The 27,741-nt window shown below is 36.0% G+C and overlaps 4 protein-coding genes across 5 annotated transcripts; all 4 read right to left on the reverse strand.

Moving 5' to 3' along the window:
* Window positions 1-5,571: 5,571 nt before the first annotated feature.
* On the reverse strand, window positions 5,572-6,033 carry LOC138894815 (secreted RxLR effector protein 78-like). Its single transcript, XM_070179545.1, has one exon. The coding sequence runs from the start codon at window positions 6,031-6,033 to the stop codon at window positions 5,572-5,574; it is 462 nt and encodes a 153-aa protein (XP_070035646.1).
* A 433-nt stretch (window positions 6,034-6,466) lies between these two features.
* On the reverse strand, window positions 6,467-7,224 carry LOC138894816 (uncharacterized). The gene is made up of 2 exons (XM_070179546.1): window positions 6,779-7,224; window positions 6,467-6,656 (listed from the first exon to the last, which is right to left on the reverse strand). Exons 1-2 carry the CDS (start codon window positions 7,222-7,224, stop codon window positions 6,467-6,469), a joined length of 636 nt encoding a protein of 211 aa, XP_070035647.1.
* Window positions 7,225-7,565: 341 nt separating this feature from the next.
* LOC104093441 (ethylene-responsive transcription factor ERF113-like) lies at window positions 7,566-9,712 on the reverse strand. Its single transcript, XM_009599186.4, has 3 exons — window positions 9,313-9,712; window positions 8,063-8,461; window positions 7,566-7,974 (listed from the first exon to the last, which is right to left on the reverse strand). Exons 1-3 carry the CDS (start codon window positions 9,455-9,457, stop codon window positions 7,724-7,726), a joined length of 795 nt encoding a protein of 264 aa, XP_009597481.1. The 5' UTR covers window positions 9,458-9,712; the 3' UTR covers window positions 7,566-7,723.
* Window positions 9,713-12,952: 3,240 nt separating this feature from the next.
* LOC104116363 (protein BONZAI 1-like) lies at window positions 12,953-25,039 on the reverse strand. 2 transcript variants are annotated; one of them, XM_009627201.4, is made up of 16 exons: window positions 24,709-25,038; window positions 21,196-21,243; window positions 19,871-20,019; window positions 19,742-19,790; window positions 17,802-17,858; window positions 17,055-17,243; window positions 16,835-16,969; window positions 16,001-16,062; window positions 15,813-15,915; window positions 15,392-15,506; window positions 14,700-14,776; window positions 14,480-14,617; window positions 14,205-14,369; window positions 13,630-13,743; window positions 13,458-13,551; window positions 12,953-13,325 (listed from the first exon to the last, which is right to left on the reverse strand). In XM_009627201.4, exons 1-16 carry the CDS (start codon window positions 24,856-24,858, stop codon window positions 13,231-13,233), a joined length of 1,740 nt encoding a protein of 579 aa, XP_009625496.1. In that variant the 5' UTR covers window positions 24,859-25,038; the 3' UTR covers window positions 12,953-13,230. The 2 variants fall into 2 exon arrangements, with proteins under 2 accessions (XP_009625496.1, XP_018633257.1); XM_018777741.3 differs by lacking the exon at window positions 21,196-21,243 and having other exon boundaries at window positions 24,709-25,039.
* Between the last annotated feature and the right edge of the window lie 2,702 nt (window positions 25,040-27,741).

Genomic DNA, 27,741 nt, shown 5'->3' on the forward strand with positions numbered 1-27,741 from the left:
TTTCTTCAGGCTGGAAAGTGGGAACGTTAATATTAGTCTTTCCTCTGTTGGTCTGGGTATGAGCTCTGTCTAATACAGTTGAATTAAGACATAGGTGTTAAATCTAATTTTTTTCATATGGTTAGTGACATCATATGTGTAAATAGATAATAATTTTTTTGAAAGCCTAACCTGATAAATTGTAAGGATCAGTCCTCCAAGTCTGATACCCTTAGATTTCTCTAACTTTGATGTATGAACGGAATGGTCCATTCTCAACTTGAACTGGAAATGTGGTCACATCCTCTACAACGAATAACTGTTTATATTTATTTCACTGTTTTTTGAAAAACAAGGTGGGTTGTTTGATGGTAAGCACCCTCCACTTCCAATCAAGAACTCTTGTGAGTTCGAGTCACCCCAAGAGAAAGGTGGGGAGTTCTTGGAGGAAAGGATGCCGAGTTTCTATTGGAAACAACCTAGGATTATACTGGGTTGTTGTTGTTGTTTTTGAAAAACAAAAGTTTGAAGAACTTAGGTTTTTCTTTCTCAAGGAGTTAATATGCTAAAATCTCCCTAAACTATCAAGTTTTTATCAGTTTCTTACTTAAGTTATTCGGTGTCCCCAAAATCCACATGAACTATATTGCCCTTCATATTTAAAACCCCTACTGTATTCTTAGAGGTGAGTCCAGTACACGCTCCTAATTGTCTAAAAAATGTGTCATGTAGCACTACACGTGGCTATTTAATTCAGCCTAAAACCCGCATTAACTATCATGTTAGTTACCTACTTAAATTATCTAGTGTCCTCAAAGCCCCCCGAACTATATTCCCCTATATATTAAAATCTCATGTTGGACTTTTAAAGGTACGTCTGTCTAACTATATTAACTAATGGTTTGTACAAAGTTTTTATATAGTTTATTCATTATGTATTACTCTCGAATAATTGATTAATTCTAGGATTTTTGGCCAAAATAATATCTAATGTACTGTATTAATTTTAGGTTTAATTGGGATTGTGCTTTACTAGACTCCAATTGATAAGTTCTTATTTATATTCACTTTGTAGCACAGTTAAAATATAAATAAAGGCATATAGTGTTGTATTTCTTTAAAGTCATCTTATATTACATAAAAAATATTACACAAAATAAAATTTCGCAAATAAAAAATTAATTGCCTAGAAATTATATTCTCTAATTTTAGATTACATAAAGAAGATTCAAGAGATTCAACTTTATTTTTTATAAGGTGTTGAGTTTAATAAGAAGGTTTAAATTGGTATTCTTTCAATAATATGTGTAAGACATGAAAGAACACTAAAACAAGAAAGAGAATAAATAATTTCAGAGAAAACAAGAGAGGGAGAAATTTTTTCAGAGTAAACCCATATGGAGAATCGAAGAAAAAAGGTTAAAAAATGAAGAAGGTGAAAAACAAAGAAGAAAGGTGAAAAAATAAGGAAGAAAGATGGATATAACTAAAATAAGGAGAATATTTATTAAAAAAATAAATTTAAAAGAGGGTTAGACTAATTAGCCATTATTTTCTGTTAGGTGGGCTATTGTGATGGCTTTTTTCAGCTACCACGCGCTCTCAAACAATTATCTACATATGTTATGCTAGGTCAGCGACGAAGGTTTTTTAATACGAATGACAATATAGTTCGGGGGGTTTGGGGACACGAAATAATTTAAATAGAAAACTGACAAAAATATGATAGTTTAAGGGATTTTAGGATATTAACTCTAAAAAAAAAAAAACATTCAAAAATTCAAAAACTACAAAAAGTATGGGTCTGTTCGACTATTTAACTTTTTTCTTATTGCTTCGTTTTTCTTTTCCGGCTTAATTACGCTGATTGATGGAAATGCCGTAAAGTTTGACAAGGGAGGAATTAACTGGGCGCCGAATGAGTAATAGATATTTGCGGCTTTTTGTTTATCAAGTTGAAATCACCTAAACTCTAATCTTAGCGTGTGGACCAGGGATTGACCAATCAGTTCCATTTTATTTGGGTTTTTTCTGTGTTCCAATTTATGTCATGGATTTTAAGAAAAAAATAATATTTTTTGAATTTGTAGTCCGAAACAAATCAAAAAAAGGTTTAAAGTATCTGCGTGGTTATAAAAGGTTCTCATTAAGGGTAAAATTGGAAATTTAAGTTAAATTATTTCTAAATTTAGAAAGAAGTCATTCTTTTTGGAACGGGCCAAAAAAGAAATAGGTTCACATAAATTGAAACGGAGAAAACACTGTTTTACCAAAGTTAGTTTGGGATGATATATACATGGGATCTGGAATTTGAGGGTTTAAAATGCCTAAATATTGGATGCCTGCAATAATTGAATGCCAGTTTTGCGAATGTTATATTTACTAGTAACTTGTGTTGATATGTGATGAATTAAGCTGCGGAATCCGTCCAAGTTTTAATGGGTTTGGGCAAGAGTGATTTTGGGGATGGGTTGATTTGGGTAACAGCCCAAATAGACCCATGTATCAACCCAAACTTGACCCCTGAAATGTATAATTTTAATTTGGAGAGAAAATCAACCAGCACTATAATTGAGAAATGCAAAGAACAGGGCTAAAGCTTGTGTTTATATTCTTTTTTGTTGTTTATCAACTAGGAATCAGTCTTTTTACATGCATAAGTTGTTCTTTTTACTATTACTAATGGTTATTACTCCGTAATTAAAAGTTATTTCTGATAGATTTAAATTATTTTTTTATGATCACAAATTACTGAACATCATTTCTAAATAATTAACTAATGCATACCTCATTCATATAATAAATGAAACACCATAGTCCATATTTTCGATAGTTTCTATTTTGAGATTGTTACACAAATAGCCGGCCGGATCTATTGTTTACTTTATAAAGTCGGTATAAATAGATTATACATTGATTATACATAACTATACACATATTATATATGAATTTTACATATATTATACTTCTGTCAGCTATTTTTAGTTTAAAAAATTTGGTGGGTGACTAGTTGGGTTTATTCTTCTTCTATTTTAATATTTAAGAATTATAATTTTATCATTTCTATACTATGTTAGCATAATATCTTACCAGGGTTATTTTTTGTTTAATTAAATATATATGAATGACTAGAAAAATATCTGGTAAGAGGTGAGACTCGAAAAGGATCAGAGACGAATTTAGGATTTTAATTCTTTAACTAGAGGTAAGTATTTTTTCATCTTTAACTAGAGGTTTCGGGTTCGAACAGTTGTTAATGGAGTTGACTTTGTTAGGGACAGTGGCGGAGCCACCTTACAGGAAGGGGTGTCAATACCCCTTCGCGAAAAAATTACATTGTGTAGATAGGTAAAAAATATATATATGTATATATACTATGTATTGACTCTCCTTAATTTCCTAGTATGTTTACTTTTATATATTTTGACATCTCTTAACGAAAATTCTGGCTCCGTCACTGGTTAGGGAGCACTTTATCTTAATGTGGGACTTTCCGACGCGAATCCGGTCAATTTAGTCGGGCCTCAATGCAGGCACAGGATACCAGGTCGGAAGCAACAAAAAAAAGGGAAAGGAAAGAGGAAATGTCAACCATTCATGAAGGGTCAACCCTAATAGTGGTAGTACGTGTTTTGCCCAGTTGAAAATAGATGACTGTCTGTTTGTATTTTTGCAAGTTGACATCGTCAATAAAAGCCGAATTCCATGACTTGTAAATTCATTTCTTTCACATTCCGTTCTCTTTGTTCATACGATAATATACAGCATTTATATAGAGAATACAAAACTTGAAGATTTTAATTTAATGTCCAAAAGTATAAATATAAGCAAGCAAAAGCACACGCCATATATTCACTGCGTTTTCTAGTAAAGCTAGCTTCTGATCATGCACGTTTACATTGCTAAAATGGAGAAGCTCATCAGATTACCAGCATCAAACGTTGGAAGTGTCAAAAGGTGAGTTCGAACTATATCTTCTCTTCTTCTCTAATACAAAAACAGAAGACCTGATATTTTAAGAATATATAAATATTAAATTTTATGCACTAATTAAAAAAAGGTACAAAATATTTACACAATCAAATTCCATAATATAATTAACAATATATCTCTATGATAAGTATTAGCTTGTAACTTCGTACAAATAAAAAATAATACGCTATCACAAGCTTTAATGCATCTGGTTTAGGCAATAATGAAGTTCAAATGTACCATCCAATTGCACTATTAAGCAAAGTATTAACTTTAAGTGTTTCACACTTGCACAAAAGTTTTTAACTTTCCCCCTCGTCCTCTTTCTTAGAATTCAACATTTATGATATGTTTTGCATCTTGTTCACCCACTCTTCATTCAGGGTGATTCGAAGTAGGGGAGGATCTTCCACCTTGTTGGTCATAGCACCGGTACTTGAACTTAAACACACTTTAATCAAATTGTGACCTTTGAACTGTCTTACACTGACAGTAAAAATAAATAACTTACCCGTTAAATGTTGATGCATATTAAATACTACTTCAACAACAACAACAACAAACCTAGTGCAGTTTCACAAGTGGGGTTTGGGGAGGGTAGAATATATGCAGACCTTACATCTGCCTTTAAAAGGCAGAAAGGTTGTTTCTAGTATACCCTCGGCTCAGGGAAAAATAAGGGAAGGGATAACAACAAGCAAACCAATCTGACGACCAAAGCGAAAATACAAAAGTAACACTAAGTAATGCAAATAGAAAACCGAAACAAGGCAGCAATAAGCAATAACAACAATCTAGGGATAAAAAGAAGAACCCGAAGGACGCTAAGAGATGTATCAAAGTTACTGTGACAAACAAGGACAACACTCGGCTACCTAACCCTCTACCTTTATTCTCAACCTCCACACCTTTCTATCTATGGTCATGTCCTCAGTCAGTTGGAGCAACGCCATATCTCACCTAATCACCCCACCCTTATACTTTTTCGGCCTGCCTCTACCTCTCTGTTGGCCCTCCAACGCCAGCCTCTCACACTTCCTCACCAGAGCATCAGTGCCTCTCCTCTTAACATACCCGAACCATCTAAGTCTCGCCTCCCACATCTTATCCTCCACAGGGGCTACGCCAACCTTGTCTCGTATAACTTTATTTCTAATTATATCCAAACTGGTATGCCCGCATATCCATCTCAATATCCTCATATCAGTCACATTCATATTCTGTACATGAAAGTTCTTTATTGGTCAACACTCTGCCCCATATAGCATAGTCGGTCTGACCACCGTTCTATAGAACTTACCTTAAGTTTTGGAGGCACATTCTTATCACACAGAACACCAGAAGCAAGCCTCAATTTCATCCATCCCGCCCTAATACGATGTGTGACATCCTCGTTGATATCCCAATTTTCTTATATAACAAACCCAAGGTACTTGAAACTTTTTCTCCAAGGAATTATTTGTGAATCAAGTTGTACGTCTTCGTCCACAACCTGAGCCGCGCTACTGAACTTGCACTCCAAGTATTCTATTTTCGTCCTGCTCAACTTAAAACTTTTAGACTCTAGGGTCTTCCTCCAAATCTCTAACCCCTCGTTAACACCACCTCGCGTCTCGTCAATCAGTGCAATTTCATCTGCAAATAAAATGCACCACGTACCTCCCCTTGAATGTGACACGTCAGCGCGTCGATTTCCAGGGCAAACAGAAATGGGCTAAGGGCTGATGACCCTTGATGCAACCCCATCACAACCGGAAAGTGTTCGGAGTCCCCTCTCAGTATCCTCACCCGAGTCTTAGCTCCATCATACATATCTTGAATAGCCCTAATGTATGCAATAGGGACGCCGCTAACCTCCAAACATCTCCAGAACACCTCCCTCGGCAATTTATCGTAAGCCTTATGTAAGTCGATGACCACCATATGTAAATCTTTTTTTCTCTCCCTATATTGCTCCATCAATATCGTAACAAGGTGAATGACTTCTGTAGTTGAATACCCCAGCATAAATCCGAATTGGCTCTCTGAGATAGACTCGCTCTTCCTCACCCTTCGCTCCACCACCCTCTCCCATACTTTCATAGTATGACTCAGTAGCTTGATACCCAAATAGTTGTTGCAATTTTGGATATCACCCTTTGTTCTTATATAATGGGATCACCGTACTCTATCTCCACTTCTCATGGATATTCTTCGTCCTAAAAATGACATTAAATAACCCAGTTAGCCATTCCAAGCCCGCCCTACCCATGCTCTTCTAAAATTCCATCGGAATTTCTTCTGGCACGGTCGCTCTTCCCCTGCTCATCTTACGCATAACCACCTCTACCTCCTCAACTTTTATATGCCTACAATACCCAAAGTCCTGATGACTCTCGGATTTTTCTAAGTCACCCAACACAATATTCTTATCCCCCTCTTTATTCAAGAGTTTATGGAAGTAAGTTTTCCATCTCTGACGAATAAGTGCCTCGTCCAACAATACTATGTCGTCCTCATCCTTGATGCGCTTCACTTAGTCCAGATCACCGAATTTCCTCTCACGCACCTTGGCTAGCCTGTACAGCTTCTTATCCCCTTCCCTGCCTCCAAGTTCTTCATACATGAGTTCAAACGCGGTAGTCTTAGCTGCAGTTACTGCTAGCTTCGCTTCCTTCTTAGCCACCTTATACCTCTCCCTGTTCGTCCTCTTCTCCTCCTCATCCCTGCTCTCCAAAAGCTTCAAATATACCACTTTCTTGGCTTTCACTTTACATTGGACCTCAGTGGTTCACCACCAAACCCCTTTGCGGCCACCAGGGGGCCCTTTGAGACCCCCAATACCTACCTAGCAGCCTTCCTAATGTAATTCTCCGTCACGGTCCACATACCACTCGCGTCTCCACAACTCCTCCATGGCCCCATAGCCAGCAACTTATCTCCCAACTCCAGAGCTCTGTCTTTAGTCAAAGCTCCCCATTTGATCCTAGGTAGACCCTGCACAACCCTCTTTCTGTGCTTCCTCATAATATTCAAATCCATAACCAGGAGCTTATGCTGGATCATGATGCTCTCACTCGGAATGACCTTGCAGTCCGCGCACAAATCTCGATCGGATCTTCTGAAGAGTAGAAAGTCAATCTGAATCTTAGCTACCGAACTCTGGAAAGTAACCAAGTGCTCCTTCTTCTTCGGGAGACTAGAGTTAGCTATCACCAAATCAAATACCTTTGCGAAATCCAGCAGCGAAATCCCTCCTCCCTTCCTAACTCCAAAACCAAAGCCTCCATGCATGTCATAATAACCCCCAGATGCCGCCCCAATGTGACCATTGAAATCCCTCCTATGAACAGCTTCTCGGTATGCGGTATGCCACGCACAACCTCATCCATGCCCTCCCAGAAGCGCTTTTTAACCTCCTCGGTCAAGCCCATTTGGGGTGCGTACACACTAGTCACGTTTAAAGTATGATAATATATCATATTATTGTTTTCCTTGTTGTTATGTTATCTATAGTTTTTTATTTAGGGGTGAGAAGGGGGAAAGAAGAGTTAAGCGCATTAAACCACGTGAAATTTATTTACTAATACGTACATAACTATAGTTCCTCTTCAACTGGCAACTGAATTTATTAATAGAACAATGCAGTGATTGCAAGACAAACGAAAAAGAACAGCCACTTGATTATTTTTTACTTTTAAAAGCCACTTTCAAAACCAAAATCTTGGAACTAAGAAAAAACTTACGCCGATTGTAACAACATCTTCAAAAAACCTTCATGTTGTCGAAAGAATTACTTTGGATCGTCCTCCAAATTATTACAACTTTCAATAGGTCCTGAGCTTGAAGAATTCCCAAAATGAGATGAAAATCTGAGAATATTTTCGTCGACTTGCTGATAATTACTTGGTTCTTGTTGTACATGAGATGCTTGTTGTACCAAAGATGTCATCGACAAAGATTCCGAAATGAAAGTACTTGACAATGGCGGATCTAACCATGAGTTTGCTGTTTCAGCCGTATTCAGTGCTTCACCGTCGAACCCTGCATAGGTGTGAAAAAAATACATAAAATCAAATATATAGTTCAGAATTCACGAATTTTAAATTTTGGACCCGCCACTAATATATACCTGATGTGTGATAAAATCTTGATGAGTCAGCATTATTATTGCCACTGCGAAGCAGCTGGGCGTAGTGATCAACATTTATAGGGTAATGTTGTAATTGAGAGAAAGGCTTGAAATTACAAGTTGGGAGAAAATTAGCAGCTGGAATTAATTGCTCTTGAGGAGTAGTAGTAAGGTAACCAAATTCAGTTTTAGCTAAAACCCTTTCGGGAAAATTGAGCTTAGCTTTGTTTCCTTTAAATCTAAGAGCAGCTTCATCATAAGCAATAGCAGCAGCCTCAGCAGTTTCAAAAGTGCCAAGCCAAACTCGAGCAGCTTTTTTTGGGTCACGGATTTCGGCTGCGTATTTTCCCCATGGTCTTTGCCTCACTCCTCTGTAGAGTCTTCTTCTTTCAATATTCCCTTCACATATATAATAAAACACGTATAACAAAAAAGATAAAAATTTGAAAGAGATGCTTAGGTTATTTCACATTTGAAAACCCATAAGTGACAAGCTTCCGCTTGAAAAAGCTAAAAAGTCTTAGCGACAAATAAATTCAGTAGCTAAACAGAGAAATATGTTGCTAATCCTATTTAGCGATGTATTAGCGATAGATTATCAAAAAATTCTATTAGCTACGAGCGACAGATTAGCGATAAAGTTCGTAGCAAATTCTAGTTTTTCTAGTTGTGATATCTTACTCCATCATATAAAAACTTTCTACAATAAGTAATTAACTCGACATTTGTATATCAAGCCTGATATAGTAATCTACAAAATAGAGTGAGAACCTGCAGCTACGTTACAAGTTACAACAAATTAAATTAATGATGGTGTAAAAACTCTTTACCGTGTTAGCGTATATACCTATCATCTTATAAATTAATTAGTCATCTTCAGGAAAAAAAACCCTAATAAAATTTGGTTGATAATGAAGATCATCAACAACAAGTTGCAAATTAATATACTTTATTTTTCTGTCTTTAACAAAAAGGGGCTAAAAGAGAAGTTTGTTTCATAGTTTTGCATGACATAATAATCTGATATTCATTAAGAACTTGTTAATATATGATATACCATCAAATCTCTTTATAACAACCTCGATCGTCTGTTCTAATATTTTTGGCTGCTATAGTGAAGTGATGTTATAGAGAGCATATATATTATAACATAACATGAAAAATAGTTTCAAGGAAAGCTTGGCCATTTGTTATAGTGAAGTGCCGTTACAAATGATGATTGTTATAAAGAATTCTGACCGTATATATACCTTGTTGTGGATTGGGCTGAGGTTGGTTTTGCAGAGAGCGATGACTTAGGGTAGTTAATGGAGGAGTAGAAGTGTTGCCAATAACTTGAGAGAGGACAGCAACCATAGTAGACATGTCTTGCTGAGATCGAGCTGCTGAGTACATATTAGGAAATATCTCATCTTTTTGCTCCTTCGATTCAATGGATGAAAAGGGCCTCTTTCCATTTATTGGATCCACTTTTGCTACCTTAATTTTCTTTTTTTATGAATTTCTTCAAGAAAAGCTATGATTATATTCACACACAGTAGCTAATTAGGAGCTCTAACTTTGTAGTAATTACTACTGAAAGGAAAACACATGAAGAAGTTGAAAACAAAGAAAAGTGAAGATAAAAGAATGCGGATATATAGGAATAAGAATAAGAGAATAAAGAGGAGGAAATGCTAGGGTTTACAATTGTAGCTTTATAGACTATGTGAACTACGTATCTAGAATGAGTGTAGATTTTAGAATATGTATTGGTCATACTAATTTGTCGTTACTGCTTATTTTACTATATATAATTTTATATATTATAATTTGAGGTAACGGTAAAATTGTCTTCGTATGACGTATAAGTCATAGGTTCGAGCCGTGAAAGCAACCATTAATATTTGCATTAGGGTAAGTTGTCTACCTTATATCCATTGTGATGCGGTCCTTTCGCAGACCCTGCATGAACGCATCATACCTTGTACACCGGACTGCGGTCTTTTGTATAACTTTTCATGGAAGAAATGAAAAAATTCGCGAACTACGTACAAACAATGGCAATAAATGTTTCTCATCGATAAAAACAAGGAGTTAATAAAGAAAATAAGAATTAAGAAGAAAACAAATTAACTTGTAAGACGCCTTTTAGTGAACAAAATCGTGAAATCTTTCGGGTCGAAAAACTTGCCGCTTTGTTCTTTAGTTATTATCTTTCTTTCTTTTGCTTCATTTTCCTACTAATTCTATATTGAATATGCTTCATCTATCATCCTCCTCTTTATACAAGAAGATAAAATTGCATCCTTTTTCCCGGAAAAAACAAAAGAAAAGGAAAGAGAGATAAAGAAATAATTTCTTTAAAGAGTTGCTTGCATATTTCATGCCACAAGTGTCTTCCTTTCTCCTTAACTATTGTGCAAAGGAGAAGAATAAGTAAAAGAGAAATTCCTAAATGACATGACAAATAATATTGTTCACTTATTGTTGAAATCACAATGTAAATTCTTAATTCACTCGTTATGTAGTTGGTACATATATCCCGTGTTTTAAAAGGCGTGGGCGTAAGGCGGGGCGTTTTACATATGGCTCAGGTGTAAGCCCCATAGGTATTTAATTTTTAATATTTTATAAAATAATATAATGACAGTTAATATTTATAAACAGGTAAAATTGAATAAAAATTGAAGAAAACTATATATATGTGTGTTCCATCCCCACAAAAAACTAATCAAAACAATCTATTATACGTTACTTACAAGCACAAGTAATATGAGTCTAAAAGAATAAAATTTTCTATATGGAGGAACAAAAAGGATGATTAACCTGCAATTTGAACTTTGAATTTGCTGCTATAAAGAAAAATGTAGTTTTCTTTGTATTTGTAAAAAAAATTAATTATTCGTTGCTTTTGGGAGATATTAGCGAACTAGCGGACAAGATAAAAAATTAAAAAAACCATGAATTAGGGCTTAAATCAATAAAAAAGGTCTTTACTTTTAAATTTAATACTTTTGAATTTTTTTTTAAACCTTTTGAGTAATTACCAAACTGACTTTTGAGAATTTGGGTATTATATGAAAGACTAATTCAACAAATTTTGTTTTAATTTGAAAAAATCTCTGGGGCTTACTCCTTACTAAAAAACACGTCCCGAACGCCCGGGCGTACGCCCCAAATTGCAGGGCGTATGCCTCTTGAGACTTTCGCCCCACACCATCGCCCCGGGGCATTTTTGGTACGCCTCGCCCCGGGGCTCGCCCCAAAAACGCTTTTTTAAAACAGAACATATATCTCATTCTCCAAATAATAACAATGCCTCAATTACACACAAGTTGAGGTAGTATGAATCATTGTTGATCATATATTTCATTTGAATTTATATCTCAGGCAAACATTATATATATAAAAATAAAACTAAAAATAGAAAGTATTAGAAATTTTTTACATTTTCTATTGACATAAAAAATTATATAGGATCTAAAGACTCCTAGATTGTCAAAGTAATATAATAACCTATAAATTTTTTATGATTGTTTAGAAATTCATTCGTTAGATGTTCATCCTCATGATACTTCAAATATGCCTACCAGAAAAACACATTTTCTCCTTGAGTTTTGGGTGGGTGGAGTGGTGGGTGGGGGTGGGGGTTTCCGCTGAATGATTTCAAAAAGAAAGTTGAGGGTAAACAATGAAAAATTGACTACAATAGTGAAGCAGTGATAGCTCTATTATTGATGCTGCAGCAGCAGGTCAAGTCAATACTTGTTCTAACAAATCATACGGGAAAATAAGATAGTGAAAGAAATAATAAAAGGTGGAGGACTTGGTCAGTAGACATAAATACCTCATCTTATAGATTTTTTTGTTATTGTCACCATCAACCCTGGAGGAACTGAACTTCATATCCACTCCTTTTTTTTTATTCTCTTCTTTTATTTGAAATAAATTTGAAAACGAAACTCTTACTCAAATATTTACCACCCAAAAAAAAAAATCTTACTTAAACATACGTCCATGCATGTATGGTCGCTTATCTTATTAAATTTTGTAAATCTGTTGCCCAATAATTTTTTCTTTATGGAAAAATTTAACATTGAGATAAGCATGATAAGACAATATAACTTCCCATTTTTTTCTTCAAATTTTCCGAGCTTTTATATATACCCGGATATACTTAACCCCACTGGGAATATTTTGGTGTGTGTACGCACGCGCCTATGCTTATGTGTGTTAAGGCAGGTGAAGGAGGAGAACCTGAAATTGCCGTATAGAAAAACAAGTTGCTATCTAGTATCTCTTGTTCAAATAAAACCACATTTGGTGGTTAAAGTTTTAACATGAGAACCTTATTAACAAGTTCATGGATAACATTTAAAAGGGAATAAAAAGAAATAAAAAGTTGAAGGTTGAAGTGACATGATTACATGGTTCAACAATTTTACTTTGAATTTGAGAATAAGACAAGCTAAAATAGAACGTAGATTGTGTCAAAGAAAAGACTAGTATAGCTTGGAATAACATATAGTCAAACGGAAGAAATAATTTTACTCATATATATCAAACTGACGTTGCTTCTTCGGTCCGATCAAGGAATCCCTTATATATGATGCAAAACGCTCTGATTCTATCATTTTTCAATGACAATTTTTGTCGTCTCAATAATCCAAATGGTTGAAAATGACACAAATATAGAAGCACTCTATTCAAGCAAGCACTTTTACGATCTAACCCCAGCATTTTCCAGTGGCTAGCTCCTTAAACAAAAGAGCAGCTGGTATACCAAACAACCCGCGTTCATACAGGGTCCGGAGGAAAGACTGCACCTTAAGGGCTAACTCCTTAAATGCCCTAGCTCCTTAAATATTTGGGATTAAATAGCAAAATAATGTGTGGATACTCACAAAATGAAGTAATTGCAGAGTCCTCTCATCCTAACGAGATTGAATTTACTCGATCAGTACAATAGTGAACTTCCATATGAAAATTTTACCGACAAAATCAACAAAAACATGATTATAAAGAAACGTAATAAATTATACAAGCTTCTGGGCAATATGAAAAAAAAAAGACGTAATCAGACACCCTAAAGTAAAACTATTGGCAACGTGGGAAAAAAGCTCGAAAATGGCAATTATAACGGAGCAATGCACGAATCAATATTTGTATGTACAATTCTTGTATGATCATAAAGTTGGCTGGATCCTTTTGAGCCGCATGTATTCCAAAAACTGGGAAGGTAATTCAGCTAAAAGTGATTGAAGGACCGAGGCATCTCCACCTGCAAATGAATGCAAAGGAATCAGGTCACATACAGCGAAAGCCTACTCACACGAGTATCATTTTTGGAAGAGGACGTTTGATTTATCCTCTTCAATAAGAAAGAGCTCGTTGTTAAGCGACAATGACCTACTTTGTACATCCCGGAATGGAACAAATTGGACTATGTCACGCACTGCAACATGTCCACGTGTTGATTCAAGCCTCTCTTTATCAGCATCTAAAATCTGTGAACATACAATATGGGACCATTAGTCGATTTAATACCATGATATGCTACAGGTGGAGAAAGAGTAAATACACACCTCCATTTCCTTGTAATCAGCTCCTCCAACCCCAACAATAAGAATTGACAATGGCAAATCCGCAGCATGAACAAGGGCATCCATTGTTTCTTGCAGATCTGTTATCACTCCATCCTGGAATTTTTGTAATAATATAATTCAGCATCGAAATAAACATATGAAATTCTGTCACAAATGTCCATGATAAAATTCAGCCTCGACAAAAATCAGATTGAAGAGCTTCACTCTTAAGTGAAATTCAAGTTTAAGGTTTTCCACACCATTGTAATGCATTTCAGTGAAATTTTTCCGTGTAAATACATATATATGTCTAGATACCAGTACCATTTGCCTAGCTTAACTTAGCAAGGCTTGATGGTAAATCAGGTTAATTGCTACCAAGCAAAGTTCATACTTCAGATGTTTGAGAAGAGATCAGTTGGCTAGAACTCTAATCAGTGAAAGCCAACAAGATAGCACATAATGGTTAACATTTAACTTTATCTAAAAACCACGATCATCAGGAAATAAGATGAGAATACAGTGGTCATCCGAATTGAAAAAGAGAGAGTTTACGCTTGCAAACTGAGATGTACCGTGATTATTAACAAAATGAAATACTTCCGCTCGCCCTTCATCAAAGACTTATTTGCTATATCTGCAGCTGACGTAATCACTGGTCCGAATATAGTTGGTCCTGCAAGCGAAACATTAAAAAGGGCACTCATGTATGCCGTCATGATACCCTGGATTCCTTGCACCTAGAATAAAAAAATACTGATTAATAAAATGTGATGAAATAAACAGAAATAAGGGAATTCACAACATTAAGATATAACAAATTTGGCACATGTAATGATCTTCTGCGTACCTCACAGTAGTCACTGCTGCCATTTAGATTGAAGCAATGAGACACAGGGCCATCAATTGGCCGTGCTCCGAACCCCCAGGCAGGATAATGTTGGTCTTTATCGTAAAAATGCAAGACCTCTCCAACTTCCAAGATTGCCTGAAATTTGAGTTCTGATTCAATGAAGCCAATCATATGAAGGATAAATATAAGATCATTATGCACATGACCATTTTCTCACTTTCTGATAAGCATTTGGCCGTCCTGAAGGATCGATATAATGCAATGAATCAGGTAAGCGTGGATTCCCATTAGAAGCTGACAAACACAACTCATGTGAGAAACAAATGCATGCTGAGATGCCAAACAAAAATAGCCGAGAGAAACAAATAAATATAAGCCGATTAACGGAATTGACATAATAGATGCATATCATTTGTAGGTGGCAATCAAACTTTGTCATACTATTATATCTAATCGAAGCAGTTCTAACTGTAATGACACTAAAGCTTGCTTATGAAGGCGGAGTTAAAATGTAACAAATTAGCTAAACTCAAGGAGATATTGTACAGTCATACATACAATCACAGTCTACAGAATTGTGAGCATTCCAAGGGTAGAAATTTCAAATCTGGTATAAGGTAGCAGGACCCGGGAGAAGAGTTGAGGTGCGTGCAAGCTGGCTAGGACACCACTGTCATTAAGAAAAAAGAATAGGAACTTCAAACCCATAGGGTGGCTCAATCTAGACACCCCCCCCCCCTCTGATACCAAAAATAAAGACGGGGTCAGAGATCCTTCATGATAATCATCACATTGGTGAAGGCAAAACAATATCGCCATGCATAGCTACAGAAACATAACTCTTGCTCAAACCTGATACCGTGAAGGAGAAAGAGTTAAAATCATATGCATAGGTACACCAACACATACCAGTAAAGTCGATGGCCACCATGAAGTTAAGTTCATAGCCGCATGCCAAGTAATCGAGGAATGTATGCTGGGTTTTCTCGAAGAAGATATCCACAAAAAGCTGACTCTTTAGGACCTGGCAAAATCAGTGATCTCGATGACCAAATGCAAAAAGTTTAAAGCAGAAGTATCATTTCCTGCACTACTTGGACATTTTACTTTTGACTAAGATGTTTTTTAGTAGAATATTTTGTTGAACAAGATTCGGTATGTCCAATCTTCATGGTTCATTTGAGGAGATATGGTTATGTATGCCCTTCCGTAATGTATTTACGTTTTGGATGCAAATGTATGACATAGGGATCAAGGCCTAACACACCACCACTCGGGTGGCCTTTCAGATAATAAAAAAGTATATTTTCCTGACAATAGATATTTTTACCTTGTTTTGCGAATTTGGTCCCACAGTAGCTGGTATGAAAAGATTTGCGGACGAACCAGTCGAGTGCAACATTTCTAAATCTGCTAGTGATTTCTGAACCTTTCTGACAATTGGCATAGGAGAAAGACTGTCAGCTTCCAGTCTGTAAAGGTCAGAAATGATGGAAAGATGAACGAAAGATCATTTACCCAATTAAATCGTGCTTTCCGTTTGTATTGAAATCATAACACTCAATAGTCAGTGGACTGTCCTGCATTTGTTCAAATGTTATGGATATCATAATCCAGTTTTCAAGCATACTTGGAAGAATGACAATTGTACAGGCCCTCAATTTTAAAGCTAGACAGGATTACTATTAGACAAGAAAAGGTTGGTTGTACTCCACATAATCCCATCACCATAAATATGCTAATAGAATCAGAAAATACAACAACATAAAAAAAACCAGTATTATCCACAAGTGGAGTCTGGGGAGGGTAGTGTGTACACAGACCTTACCCCTACCTTCGGAAAGGTAGAGAGGCTGTATTCAATAGACCCCTGGCTCAAGAAAAGAAGAAAAGGGAAGCAGTAGCAAATAGAATCAGAAATCCCATGTTAAATTAAAGAGCAAATACATGGAAATTATTCTTAGTGAAAGCACATGATCTGCCTAAATTTAGTACTACAAATTGCATGGGCATCCCTCAACTCATCGGTGTGTAAATGATAACTAGCTACACTTAAAAGCCGAGTTATCTACCATGAGTTAGCAATCCAAAGAAAATATGGCTAAAGACTACATCAAAAGTATTTCTTTTTCACAAATTTCAAAATTCATACAGAAAATTCTAGCAATTTCACACTTGCTCATACTGACATCTGATTCACATGGAATAGCACATGGTCCCAAAAAGAGGCACACTAGCTCAGAGAAAAATCTGATTCATAGGTTTTCCTGTTCCTCCCTTCCAAGGTTCTACATTTTAGGGGATGGTCTCAGAGATTTGCCAAGGAAGCACATGGAAGAACATTTCTTTTACCTTACTTCCAACTTGTTGAATATTCACTGAAACTGGTTTCCAATTTGGATTGTGATCATCTTTTATAACTTCTGTTTTGCAAATTGGAACCACCATTCCACTCTCAGTAAATTTGGATATCACCAAAAACGGATCCTGCCACAAGCAGTAAGATTTTGTATTTATATCCATTACACATTTCAAAACGACAAAAGATAAAAGTACTCTAATGAGTTCTTACACTTTTTGAAAACAAATCCTTGGACACTAATTCTGAACATCTCAGTTTCAACTCTACAGTAGTCTTTGAGGCAACACTTTCTTCAGCACAAACAGTAAGCTTCCCAGAAGTTTGGGTCTGCGCTGGACCAGAAGATTGTTCTTCTCGTATCAGGTCTAAGGTGAGGGACTTGTTCGACTTTGTAACAATCTACAAGGAAATCCAACATCATTGGATTAATATAAAAAAACTACCTTCATAAATACCACTATACTGATCCTGAAATCATTAATTGGAAAAAAGAATAGCTGTGTGCAAGAACATAAACAGGAGAAACAGATCAAACAGGTTTAAGCAGGCATCAAATGTGGTTATTATCTTGCTGATAACATTTATAAACTTGGAAAAAAATCAAGCAGAATACGTTGACCGTCACGCAAATCCACAATGTTTTTAACTGCCAACCAACACACAAGCCGATAAAAATAGGACCAGAGTAGCAACATTATTCTAACCCTGAGTAACAGATATGATAAAAATGAACTCTGAACAATATATTCTCAAGCATCCAGTGCTGGATTATGCATAACTGAGTTACACAAAGTATAGAGCCTTAAATGTGAAATACATCTTCTCTTTGCACTTCAGTTCACATCCAAATTATACCCCAATATTGATCCATGCCCTTGTCTCTTACACCATAAGTAAGAAAACTATGCTCACATTATAATTTCAAAAGCAAAATATTGCATTGGGAAGTGTTCGCACCTCAGATAATGTGCAACTAGCCTCACCAAGAAAGTGCTGCTCCTCCAGTTTAATCATCTGTAAAAGTTATGCAGATTTCGACGTATTAACCTTGAGCCATGATTATATATGTTTGTATCCTTTAATATTTTATGAAAAATTAAAATGTTTTAATCTTTTAGCATAGTCAGAAAATGATGGACCAAATAAGTGAATCGCAAGGCACATGACGTGTACTCATCAGGTAAGATATGAAAGTTATTATCCAACAGCCTGCATAGATTCCAATGTAGCAGAATGAAGAAAATGGAAGCAGAACCGGAAATGGTCAACTTTGAATGTTTATCTTACGACTGATCTACTGCAAGTCCAAGTACAACAACAACATACCCAGTATAATCCCACATAGTGGGGTCTGGGGAGGGTAGTGTGTACGCAGACCTTACCCCTACCTTGTGGAGGTAGAGAGGCTGTTTCCAATAGACCCTCGGCTCAGGAAAGCATAAGCACCACAATAATAGAAAGAAAAACAAGACGGGACAACACCGAGAAGCCATGTAAAAGCAACATAAATAACAAAATAGTAAGATGATCGAAATACAAAAAAAAGACAGGTAGTCAAAGAAACCTAATACCAACCAAATGCAAGTGTACGTACTAATACTACCGGATCTACTGCAAGTCCAAGTGAATCAGGACAAGTTCATAGCTAATTTTAGGTTCAGCAGATACAAGGAATAACATAAAATACCATATGCAGGACTTTGAAACCAAATACTAATGGGAATCCTAGAAAAGAAGAGCACATTTAGATGTACAAGAAAATTAACGAATATTCCAAACCATAGTACCTGGGATGCTAAAAAAGTAGCAGTCTATAAGTTGAAAGATATACCTAACAGAGTGACTGTATGAACTTGAAATTGTCTGACAAATCTTATCTAGAAGTCCTTAAAAATCTAGAGAAGTGCCCGTTTGGCCAAACTTCCAAAATCCATCATTTTCAAAAGCATTTTTTGTCAAGCGGAGTTCCGGAAAAACGTACTTTCATATCGTACCAGTTTGCGTTTGGCCAAATCATCCGAGAAGTGCTTTTGTTAGTATTATGGAAGCATTTTGTGTTAGGCTAATCTTTTCAAAGGCGCTTTTGAGCGGCAGAAAGACAGCTTCTTTCCCATGGTAGAAATACAGCTTCTATTACTTCTTCTTTCTTTTTTGATAAGGTAAATTTTATTAAGCAAACAGCACCAGGATGGTACTGCAGAACAACTTTTATTACTTCTCAAAAGCACTGATTCTTTCCAAGAGTTTGGCCTAACACCTTAATTCTCCTAATAAGAACTTTTTAAATTTAAAATATTTAAGCGTAAGACTCCTAGAAGCTTGGAGGAACAGACCAAAAGTTCAGTTCCATCCACAACAGCAGCATATCTTCACTAGAGTTTCTTGAAAGTTTGGTAACATACCCATGCTACAATGATCACGACCAATTACACCTGATGCTTTCAGTTAAATGATCTAACTACAAACTGCGGCAACACTTCAAGAATAAAAGTTCTTGAAGGAGCACTTTTGCGACATACATGCAGGCCACATAGTTGATATGTTGATATCAAAATCTAGCGCATTGGTGATAGATATTAGATGAATCACCCTAGGGAATCCATGAGAAAGAAAAAAAAACGAAATAGTATAGATACGACGTGATAGAGCAGGTATCACATTACATAGTCAAAATCAAAATTAGTAAACCAGCAGTCCCTCTAATCATCAATTTCATCATTCTCAAATCTTCTCATAATCTGCCCCACAGTTAGGTGATAATCAAATAGTTATAAATGCTTCAGAACTAAAGTTGAATTCTATATGACGGGCATAAGACTATTTGATTAATTGCCATGGGAGCAATCGGAAACTCTAAGTATCATACTCAGAAATCCTAAAAAATAACACATATATACCTTGACATCTTGATTGTGAAAATGAGTGTCAACATCATAGACACGAAACCTGAGATAAAGGGAATCTTGTAAGACAGAAAAGCGGTATCTAATTGATAAAAACCAGGATCTAAGGTATCAAAGACTCACACCAAATTCTGCACTGTCTCAAAATGATAGGCAATAGTATACTTCGTAATCCACTTGGGATTCAATGAGTTCAGAATTACTTCAGTACGGGCAAGCTCTTGCAACGAACCATCTCTTCCTTTTGAATAAATGACAACCATAGGATCACTCTGTAAACAATACAAGATTCAGAGGAGAGCATGATGACTTGGTAAAGTCAAAAACATCTTTGCGTCAAGAAATGGACAATGATGCTAGCAAACAGAACGGATTGTAAATTAACAAGGGGACCATCCATAGAACTAAGACAATGACCATATATTAGGAAAAAAAGGGAGAGAGAGAGGGAGGGGAGACAACAACCAACATACAAAAGAATAGAATCCTAAAAGTTTTAGAAGAAAAATACACAAAATGTGTCCCTTAATTGTATAGTGTAATGAAATAATATACTTCTTAGTTAGGTGGACACTAGTTCGTAGAAATATGCAAATCATAAACCCCAAAGTCAGTAAGTTTCTAAAATGCCAGTTTAGAAAGGGAAGTCCATTAAAAGAAAACTTGTGATATCTGTGGTATTACGAAAGACAATAACTTTCCATCATAAAGTCTGTAGTGAGTCTGATAATGAGGGATTTTCCACTAAACCATATTTCAAAAGCTAGCCATAGAAATAGATGGAAGATATCAGATAATAGCAAGGAGCAGCATATACTATACATTCATCAATATGTATGATTGATACCACAGTTCTGAAGTGTAGTTCCATCAACCTTTCACCACACTAGTTTGTCTCTAGAAGCTAGTGCTATATGTAAAATAAGTGAATGATCTTCTAGGTGTACATCTAAGTATTAACACTGATCCTGATAATAACAACAACAACAACCCAGTATAATCCCACTAGTGGGGTCTGGGGAGGGCAGTGTGTACGCAGACCTTACCCCTACCCTGGGATAGAGAGGTTGTTTCCAATAGACCTCGGCTCCCTCCCTCCAAGAACTCCCCACCTTGCTCTTGTGATGACTCGAACTCACAACCTCTTGGTTGGAAGTGGAGGGTGCTCACCACTAGAGCAACCCACTCTTGTCTAAATATTCAGTGTATTACTCCAATTATTCAGTGTATTACAAACACTGATCCTGATAATGACTTCTCTAATGAAATGAAAAACATTCTGAGTGCAAATATTCAGTGTATTACTCCAATAATGGAAATGAAGTAACATAAATTGCAGAAAAATTGAAAACAGTAAATATCGTGAAGCAGTGTTACCATGAATCACATCACATGAAAGTCAGTGTTTGTCATTCACATTACTGAACTCTAACGAATAAGGAACAAACCTTGGAAAGCACATCGCGATCATGCAAACTGGTAGCAGATAGAGACAACTGCACGTCAATAGAATAGTTTAAACCAAAAAGTACTGAGAAAGGAAAATTTCAATATTCATAGCACAGGTTAATCATCAATGCTTAAGTTTTTTCATGGGCTAATAGCAAGAACTAGAATGGTTAAGTAGTTTGCCAACAGTGATGGAGTTGCAAAAAGATCAATAAGAAGCTCATACAATTTGGAAAAATTCAAATGATATAGATTACTTCAAAGTAACAGCATCAGTGTATGTATGTCATAAGAAACCAAAAGTTGGAGATTTTGTCATCAATCTGAAACACAGCACATACTTTATCTTCCTTCTTCAACAACAACAACATACCCAGTATAATCCCACAAGTGGGGTCTGGGGAGGGTAATGTGTACGCAAACCTTACCCCTACCTGGAGAGGTAGAGAGACTGTTTCCGATAGACCCTCGGCTCAAGATAAGGTGTTAAGGAAGAAACATAGAACAACAACCTGCTATAAAAAAACAGGACATCTCGGTGCACAAAGCATCCCGCGTTCACGCAGGGTTCGGCGAAGGGCCGATGCGGGCAGCCTACCCTAATGCAAGCATCAGTGGTTGATTCCACAGCTCGAATCAGTGACCTACAGGTCATACGGAGACAACATGACCGTTGCTCCAAGGCTAAACTAATGCTATAGCCGATTATATTAAACTAATGGTGCAAAAATGATGTACGCAGTCAATACATATAATTTAAATCCTTTTACAAATAGGGTACAATTCAACCAATAATTGTAGAAAAATTGCTCAAAAAGGGAAAACAACCAAAGTAAAAAACATATTATAATTCTAGAAATAATACTAAAAACAAGTTTTGCTTACTCTAAAAACTCTTTCATCAAATCTACCAGGGGAAATCTGCAGAGCATTATATCCACCATCATTAAAAGCCCAAGTTCTACATACAGTGAGTCCCATCTTAGCACCAGCTTGTAAAATTCCTCTAATTCTTGATCTTTAATATAATCCACAGCATGATCCATTAACCAATAAGAATTCCAACCATTTATATAAAAAACTTTACCATCAACAAAGAACTGAGTCCCATTTCTCTCCACAAAACTTAACTCTATTTCTTTGTTGTAACTGAACCACAATAAGTCTCCAAATGACAAATAAAGAAAAGTGACAAATAATGCTAAACCAATGACCGGATAAATTAGGCCACCATTTCTTGCGAGTTTTCTGCTCATAGATGATTTAACCATTTGCATGAAATCCAACTTGAGAAAATGTTGGGATCTCAGAGCACTGTAAAATATTATTAAGCCAACGGTAGGGCAGTAATAATTTTATGCAACTTAGCAGCCTTTAAATTTGTGTTGCGATGGATGTGCGGGCACACTAGGTTGGATAAGATTAGGAATGAGGATATTCGGGAGAAAGTAGGTGTGGCCCTTTTGGAGGATAAGATGAGTGAAGCAAGACATAGATGGTTCGGCATGTGAGAAGGAGAAGCCTAGATGCCCCAGTGAGGAGGTGTGAACGGTTGGCGTTGGCAGGTAGGAGAAGAGGTAGAGGGCGACCTAAGAAGTATTGGGGAGAGGTGATCAGGCAGGACATGGTGCTACTTCAGCTTACCGGGGACATGGCCTTTGACAGGAAGATATGGAGGTCCAAGATTAAGGTAGAAGGGTAATAGGTCGTAGTGTGTTTTCCCGATCTGTTCCAAGTTTATTAGGGCTATCTGACTAGTACATTGTCTTCGATTCTTAGAGTGTTAGTACTAGGGTTATTTTTAGTACTATCTTCTGCTTCGGTTTTCTAGTACCATGTCATGTTACTACTTGTTGCTATTGATTTTACTATTGCTATTGCTATTGCTTTCTTCCATTTTTTTTCCCTGGTTCATACATTGGCGGTATCATTTTCCTGGCCTTGTTGATATTTACTTGTTTCCATTCTTCCTCTCGAGCCGAGGGTCTTTCGGAAACGGCATCTCTACCTCCCAGGGTAGGGGTAAGGTCTGTGTACACATTACCCTCCCTAAACCCCACTTGTGGGATTCCACTGGTTGTTGTTGTTGTAGCAGCCTTCAAATTTGTATTTGGCCTATCGTCCGCTGGACCATCTTTAGAGAATTGTGAGGATGCAAAAGATATCAAACTACCAAAATTGATTTAGCAACAGCTCGAATCCTTAAAAAACACCTCTAGCAAGAAGTCTAATCTTTTGGATTTAAATGAATAGCTATATCCATACTCGAAATAGGTGACCTTTTTAGTTTATAGAAGCATAAGTTAAATGTTTTGAGATGACTCCATTTGTAGTTCATAGCACTTTTAAGGTAATATCTACATCCTAGCTTAAGAACCAAAACTAAATAGGTCAACTTTACCTGCAGTCAAACTTAATTGATTTAAGTCCTGTTAATTAAAGCATATGTGGCGTTCATACTGTACTTTAATCACATAAATAGACGGAATACCCTTATTTAGCTGCAGCATACTATCACGCATCCTAAAGTCAACTAACATTTCCTCTTCTGACTTCTCCCTCATACAATTTTCTCTTTCTTCACTGACTGAGATATTGAAACATGGATAATGTACACTTACGTTATTTGCATTACATTCTCCGAAACCTTGTAAGACCAGTGGATGACCAAAACATGAAAATGGGCAAGACGAGGTGTAGCCATATCAAAGATCACATGCATCAGTAGGTAGGCAAACTATGGTAATATACATTGATCGATCAATATCAATCAACTACACCTCAACCAGAAACTAGTTGGAACCGGCTATACAAATCCTCTATAGGATACTGCCTAATTCAAAACTAAGGCAAACTACATGAGCAGATTTTTAATCAAGTACTCTTATGCTCTCTATTCTGTTCACACACACCCCACAACCCACCCCCGCACTCAATTACCATCTACTTGGAAATGAACAAATTACTTTCCAATCTTTGCTGTGATTTGTATCCTCTCTAACCAATATACTTCAGTTTAGTGACATAATACAGTTTGTTCTGTTGTGGACAAGCATACAATCCCTTAACATAGATATAGAACAAACTCAACTAGAAAAGTCAAAATGTTGAGGGAAACGCTAATCCAGCTGGCGGTTCAGCAATCACACAATAAGGCACTTTCTAAAATCTTCTGCCCGAAGTCAATTCCAATTCAACTTGCAAGTCCAATCTGATAAATGTCAAGAAACAGTACTATATCCTCACCAAACACGAACTCCCCATCAAGGATCTTAATCAACCACAATCATCCAACTAAACTCTAAAAATATCACAGTAAAATGTTGAGGACAGATCTAATCAGGCTGCCAGTTCAGAAAGGGAATAATAAGGTAGTTTCGAATTCTTCTCACAGTCAAAGCCAAGTCAACGATATATAAATCCGCACCATTAGTGGGGGAAAAAAAAGTAGAAACTTGTCATCTGATAATGCATAGTATAGGAAAATGTGAAAAACAGAGAGAGTGAAGAACCTCAACATGCGAGTAGAGGCCGTCGTAACCGCGAGACTTGAGGAGAGCATCAACGGCTTCATTATGACCGTTGTTTGGATTAGCCACGTAAGCACCGGTACCGCCAGCTGCCGAATGTCCACCGCTCTCGTCGGAACAGCAATTTCCCATGGCAGCTACAATTTCAAGAGAAACAAATCCAAATATCTACTGCGAGTGTACTCGCGCGCGGAAACTTCAGCTGCTAGCTTACTAGGAACAGCTTACTATATGTATGTACTAGTGTAATGGGCGTTGAATATGGAAATTTGGAATAGAGAGAGAAATGGAAGAAGGGACAGCAGAAATTGAGATGACCCACCTTTGTGGGCCACCTACTGCCGCGTTACTCCAATAATAATCAAATTAAAAAGCGCATTTATTCCAATTATCTTATAAGAATGCCAACTTGGCTTTCGTTTATTGATTTATGGTAGTTGCCTCTGCAAAATTTGATAATTTCGTGCATCTTTTTTAATATTCTACTGACTCCAAATCTATATGTGAAATTATACTGAATTTATTATTATTATTATTATTACTATTATTGTTGTTTATTCCGACTCCAAATCACTGACTGGTAAGTGTGAAAATGGAATGTAAAATTTACAAGCAAAAAGAAGCCAAAACTATATGTGCAGTAGTTCATAATGTCGACCATTTTTATTCTACCTGCTCCGAAATAGTGACAGATCTACCATACTAATGATAGATAACAACATGCTCGTCAGTTTCAGTTCAATTTATACATACATGTTGAAATTACTTATGTTAAAGTTCGAATCTATTATCACGTAGTAATGAAATTATAATATTCTAAAATTATTAACTCGAAAATAATTGGTGAAATTCAAAAATAGCCAAATTTACGAGTGGTAATTGAAAAATAGCTACAGTTTCAAAAATAATCGAAATTTAGTCATTTTTCATGTAAAGATAAATTTGAACTAAAACATTGTTCAAAATCCGAAAAATATTCCAGTATAATATGCTGGAGCTCGAATTTTTTATATGTGAACTTCTAACATAACATGCTGAAATTTCATAATGTTGTGGAGTTCCAATATAATATGTTGGAAGTTCTTACGCGAATGCTTCAATCTCCAGTATATTATGCTGCAACTTTCTGTGTTGCAGCAAAATAGTAACTATTTTCAATGACTTTACAAACGCTACCTATTTTTCAATTACCGATCCGAAAACTAACTAGCTTATTTTAACTAAAATAATAATAGCGCTCGCTTTAACTAGTGGAAGACATAAAGTTCGTACCGTAAGGTCTATACTCTATAGATGAAATTTCTTTAGGAAAAATAAAGCTCAACTGCTCTGTGAAGAAACAGCAGAGTATAATTGTTATATTATATTATATCGTGTTAGGTACATTGCAAATGTACAAAAATTCACTCTAATAACGGCGGGAGTATAAAGTGTACGAAGATCCAGGTCGGCTCCAACATTATGGAAGGTAAGGCTTGTGTTTTAGGCCTCAAATTTGGGAGCCCCATTTTTTAAAATAATAGGTTTATAGATATTTAAAGAAAATATTTAGTACTTTTAATATAAAAGTAAAGCTTTTAATATAAAAAGAAAGAAAACTCTTTAGATATATAAATAAAGTAATAATTTGACTTACTTAAAAATGAGTAGATGAATAGTTTTTCAAACGTTTCAATATTTTCACTTTTTACTCCTTGGCTAGATACCGAGTAAAAAAATTACTCTCTTCCTTAATTTGTCCAAGTCAATCTTTCTTATTTCCAATATCTTCATATTTGAGAAACCCCTACATATTTTTTGCCTTTCTTTTTGATATTCTTATTTACCTTCTTTCTCCACGATTTCTTAGTTCCAAGTGTTCAACAATACTTTTAAGCTTCTAATAGTTCTATACTTCTATTGCTCTATAAAATTTTATCTAAGATCAACAATTTCTCAAAAAAGATTAAATGATGAATTGACTATATTATTAATTGAGAAGAATTATTAGAAAAAATCAATTATAAAAAAAGATTATTAACAATTTTGTATCTCAAAAGTTAGAAGAATAGACTTCAAATAAAAAAATATCTTATAATTGTCTTTTAAAAATTTAGGCCTCATATTAAACTTTGGGTTTAGGCCCCTCATATTCTTATGTCGCTCTTGCGCGGACCTTATCTCTACCTTATGGATATAGAGAAATTCACTCTAATAATCTAATCTCTACACATTCATTTATTGTTAGAATTTAAGGGTCCACCAAATTATATAGAGAACCAGGTTCTCTATTAGTTCCCACAAAACACACGCACACTGCAGTAGGTAAATGACACAAAGAAGTTTTACGTGAAAAACTCCCAGCTCGCGGGATTAAAAACCACGACCTACCCTTGTAGGATTTCAACTTCACTAATGAGCAAACTTTAGACTACAACCTATTGTAACCTAGGAATTAATCTCTTAATCCCTCACTAACTTGTAACAACTCTATTACAAGCTACTTTGTAATAACGCTATTACAAAGACTTACAACTCAACTAACTCTAGCCAAGACACAAGGCTTATGATTTTACAAAGATTTCCTACACAATGCTTCTAACTAAGCTAAGTAGGAATTACAAGTAAAGCGCTTTAACAAAGGTGCAACACAACTAGGGACATGTAATGACTCAATACATGAAACTGGTCCTTCGTTATGTTGTTCCTTGTTCTTGATGCCCTTGAGAATCACTTGCAAGATTGGCACAGACTTGAGAGAAAATGCTTGATCGATTATTGAATGTGCAAGTGTTTTGTTTTACCTTTGCTTGATGTAAATAACTTATTTGTGACATCACTTGAATGATGTAAGCAAGTTAGGTAAAGAGCATTCTCCATAAAGTTGACTGTTGCATTATTTTTGCACTGTTGCGTGTGCAGGCAACAACTTTACAACTGTGGGGAGTTGACTTGCACAGTCACAACTGGAAATGGTGGACATCTGTTCTCTATGTTGTTCCTTTGACTCTGAAGAGTTGAACCACGTCCCCGAGC

Source organism: Nicotiana tomentosiformis, chromosome 6 (assembly GCF_000390325.3).
Source record: "Nicotiana tomentosiformis chromosome 6, ASM39032v3, whole genome shotgun sequence".
NCBI lineage: Eukaryota > Viridiplantae > Streptophyta > Magnoliopsida > Solanales > Solanaceae > Nicotiana > Nicotiana tomentosiformis.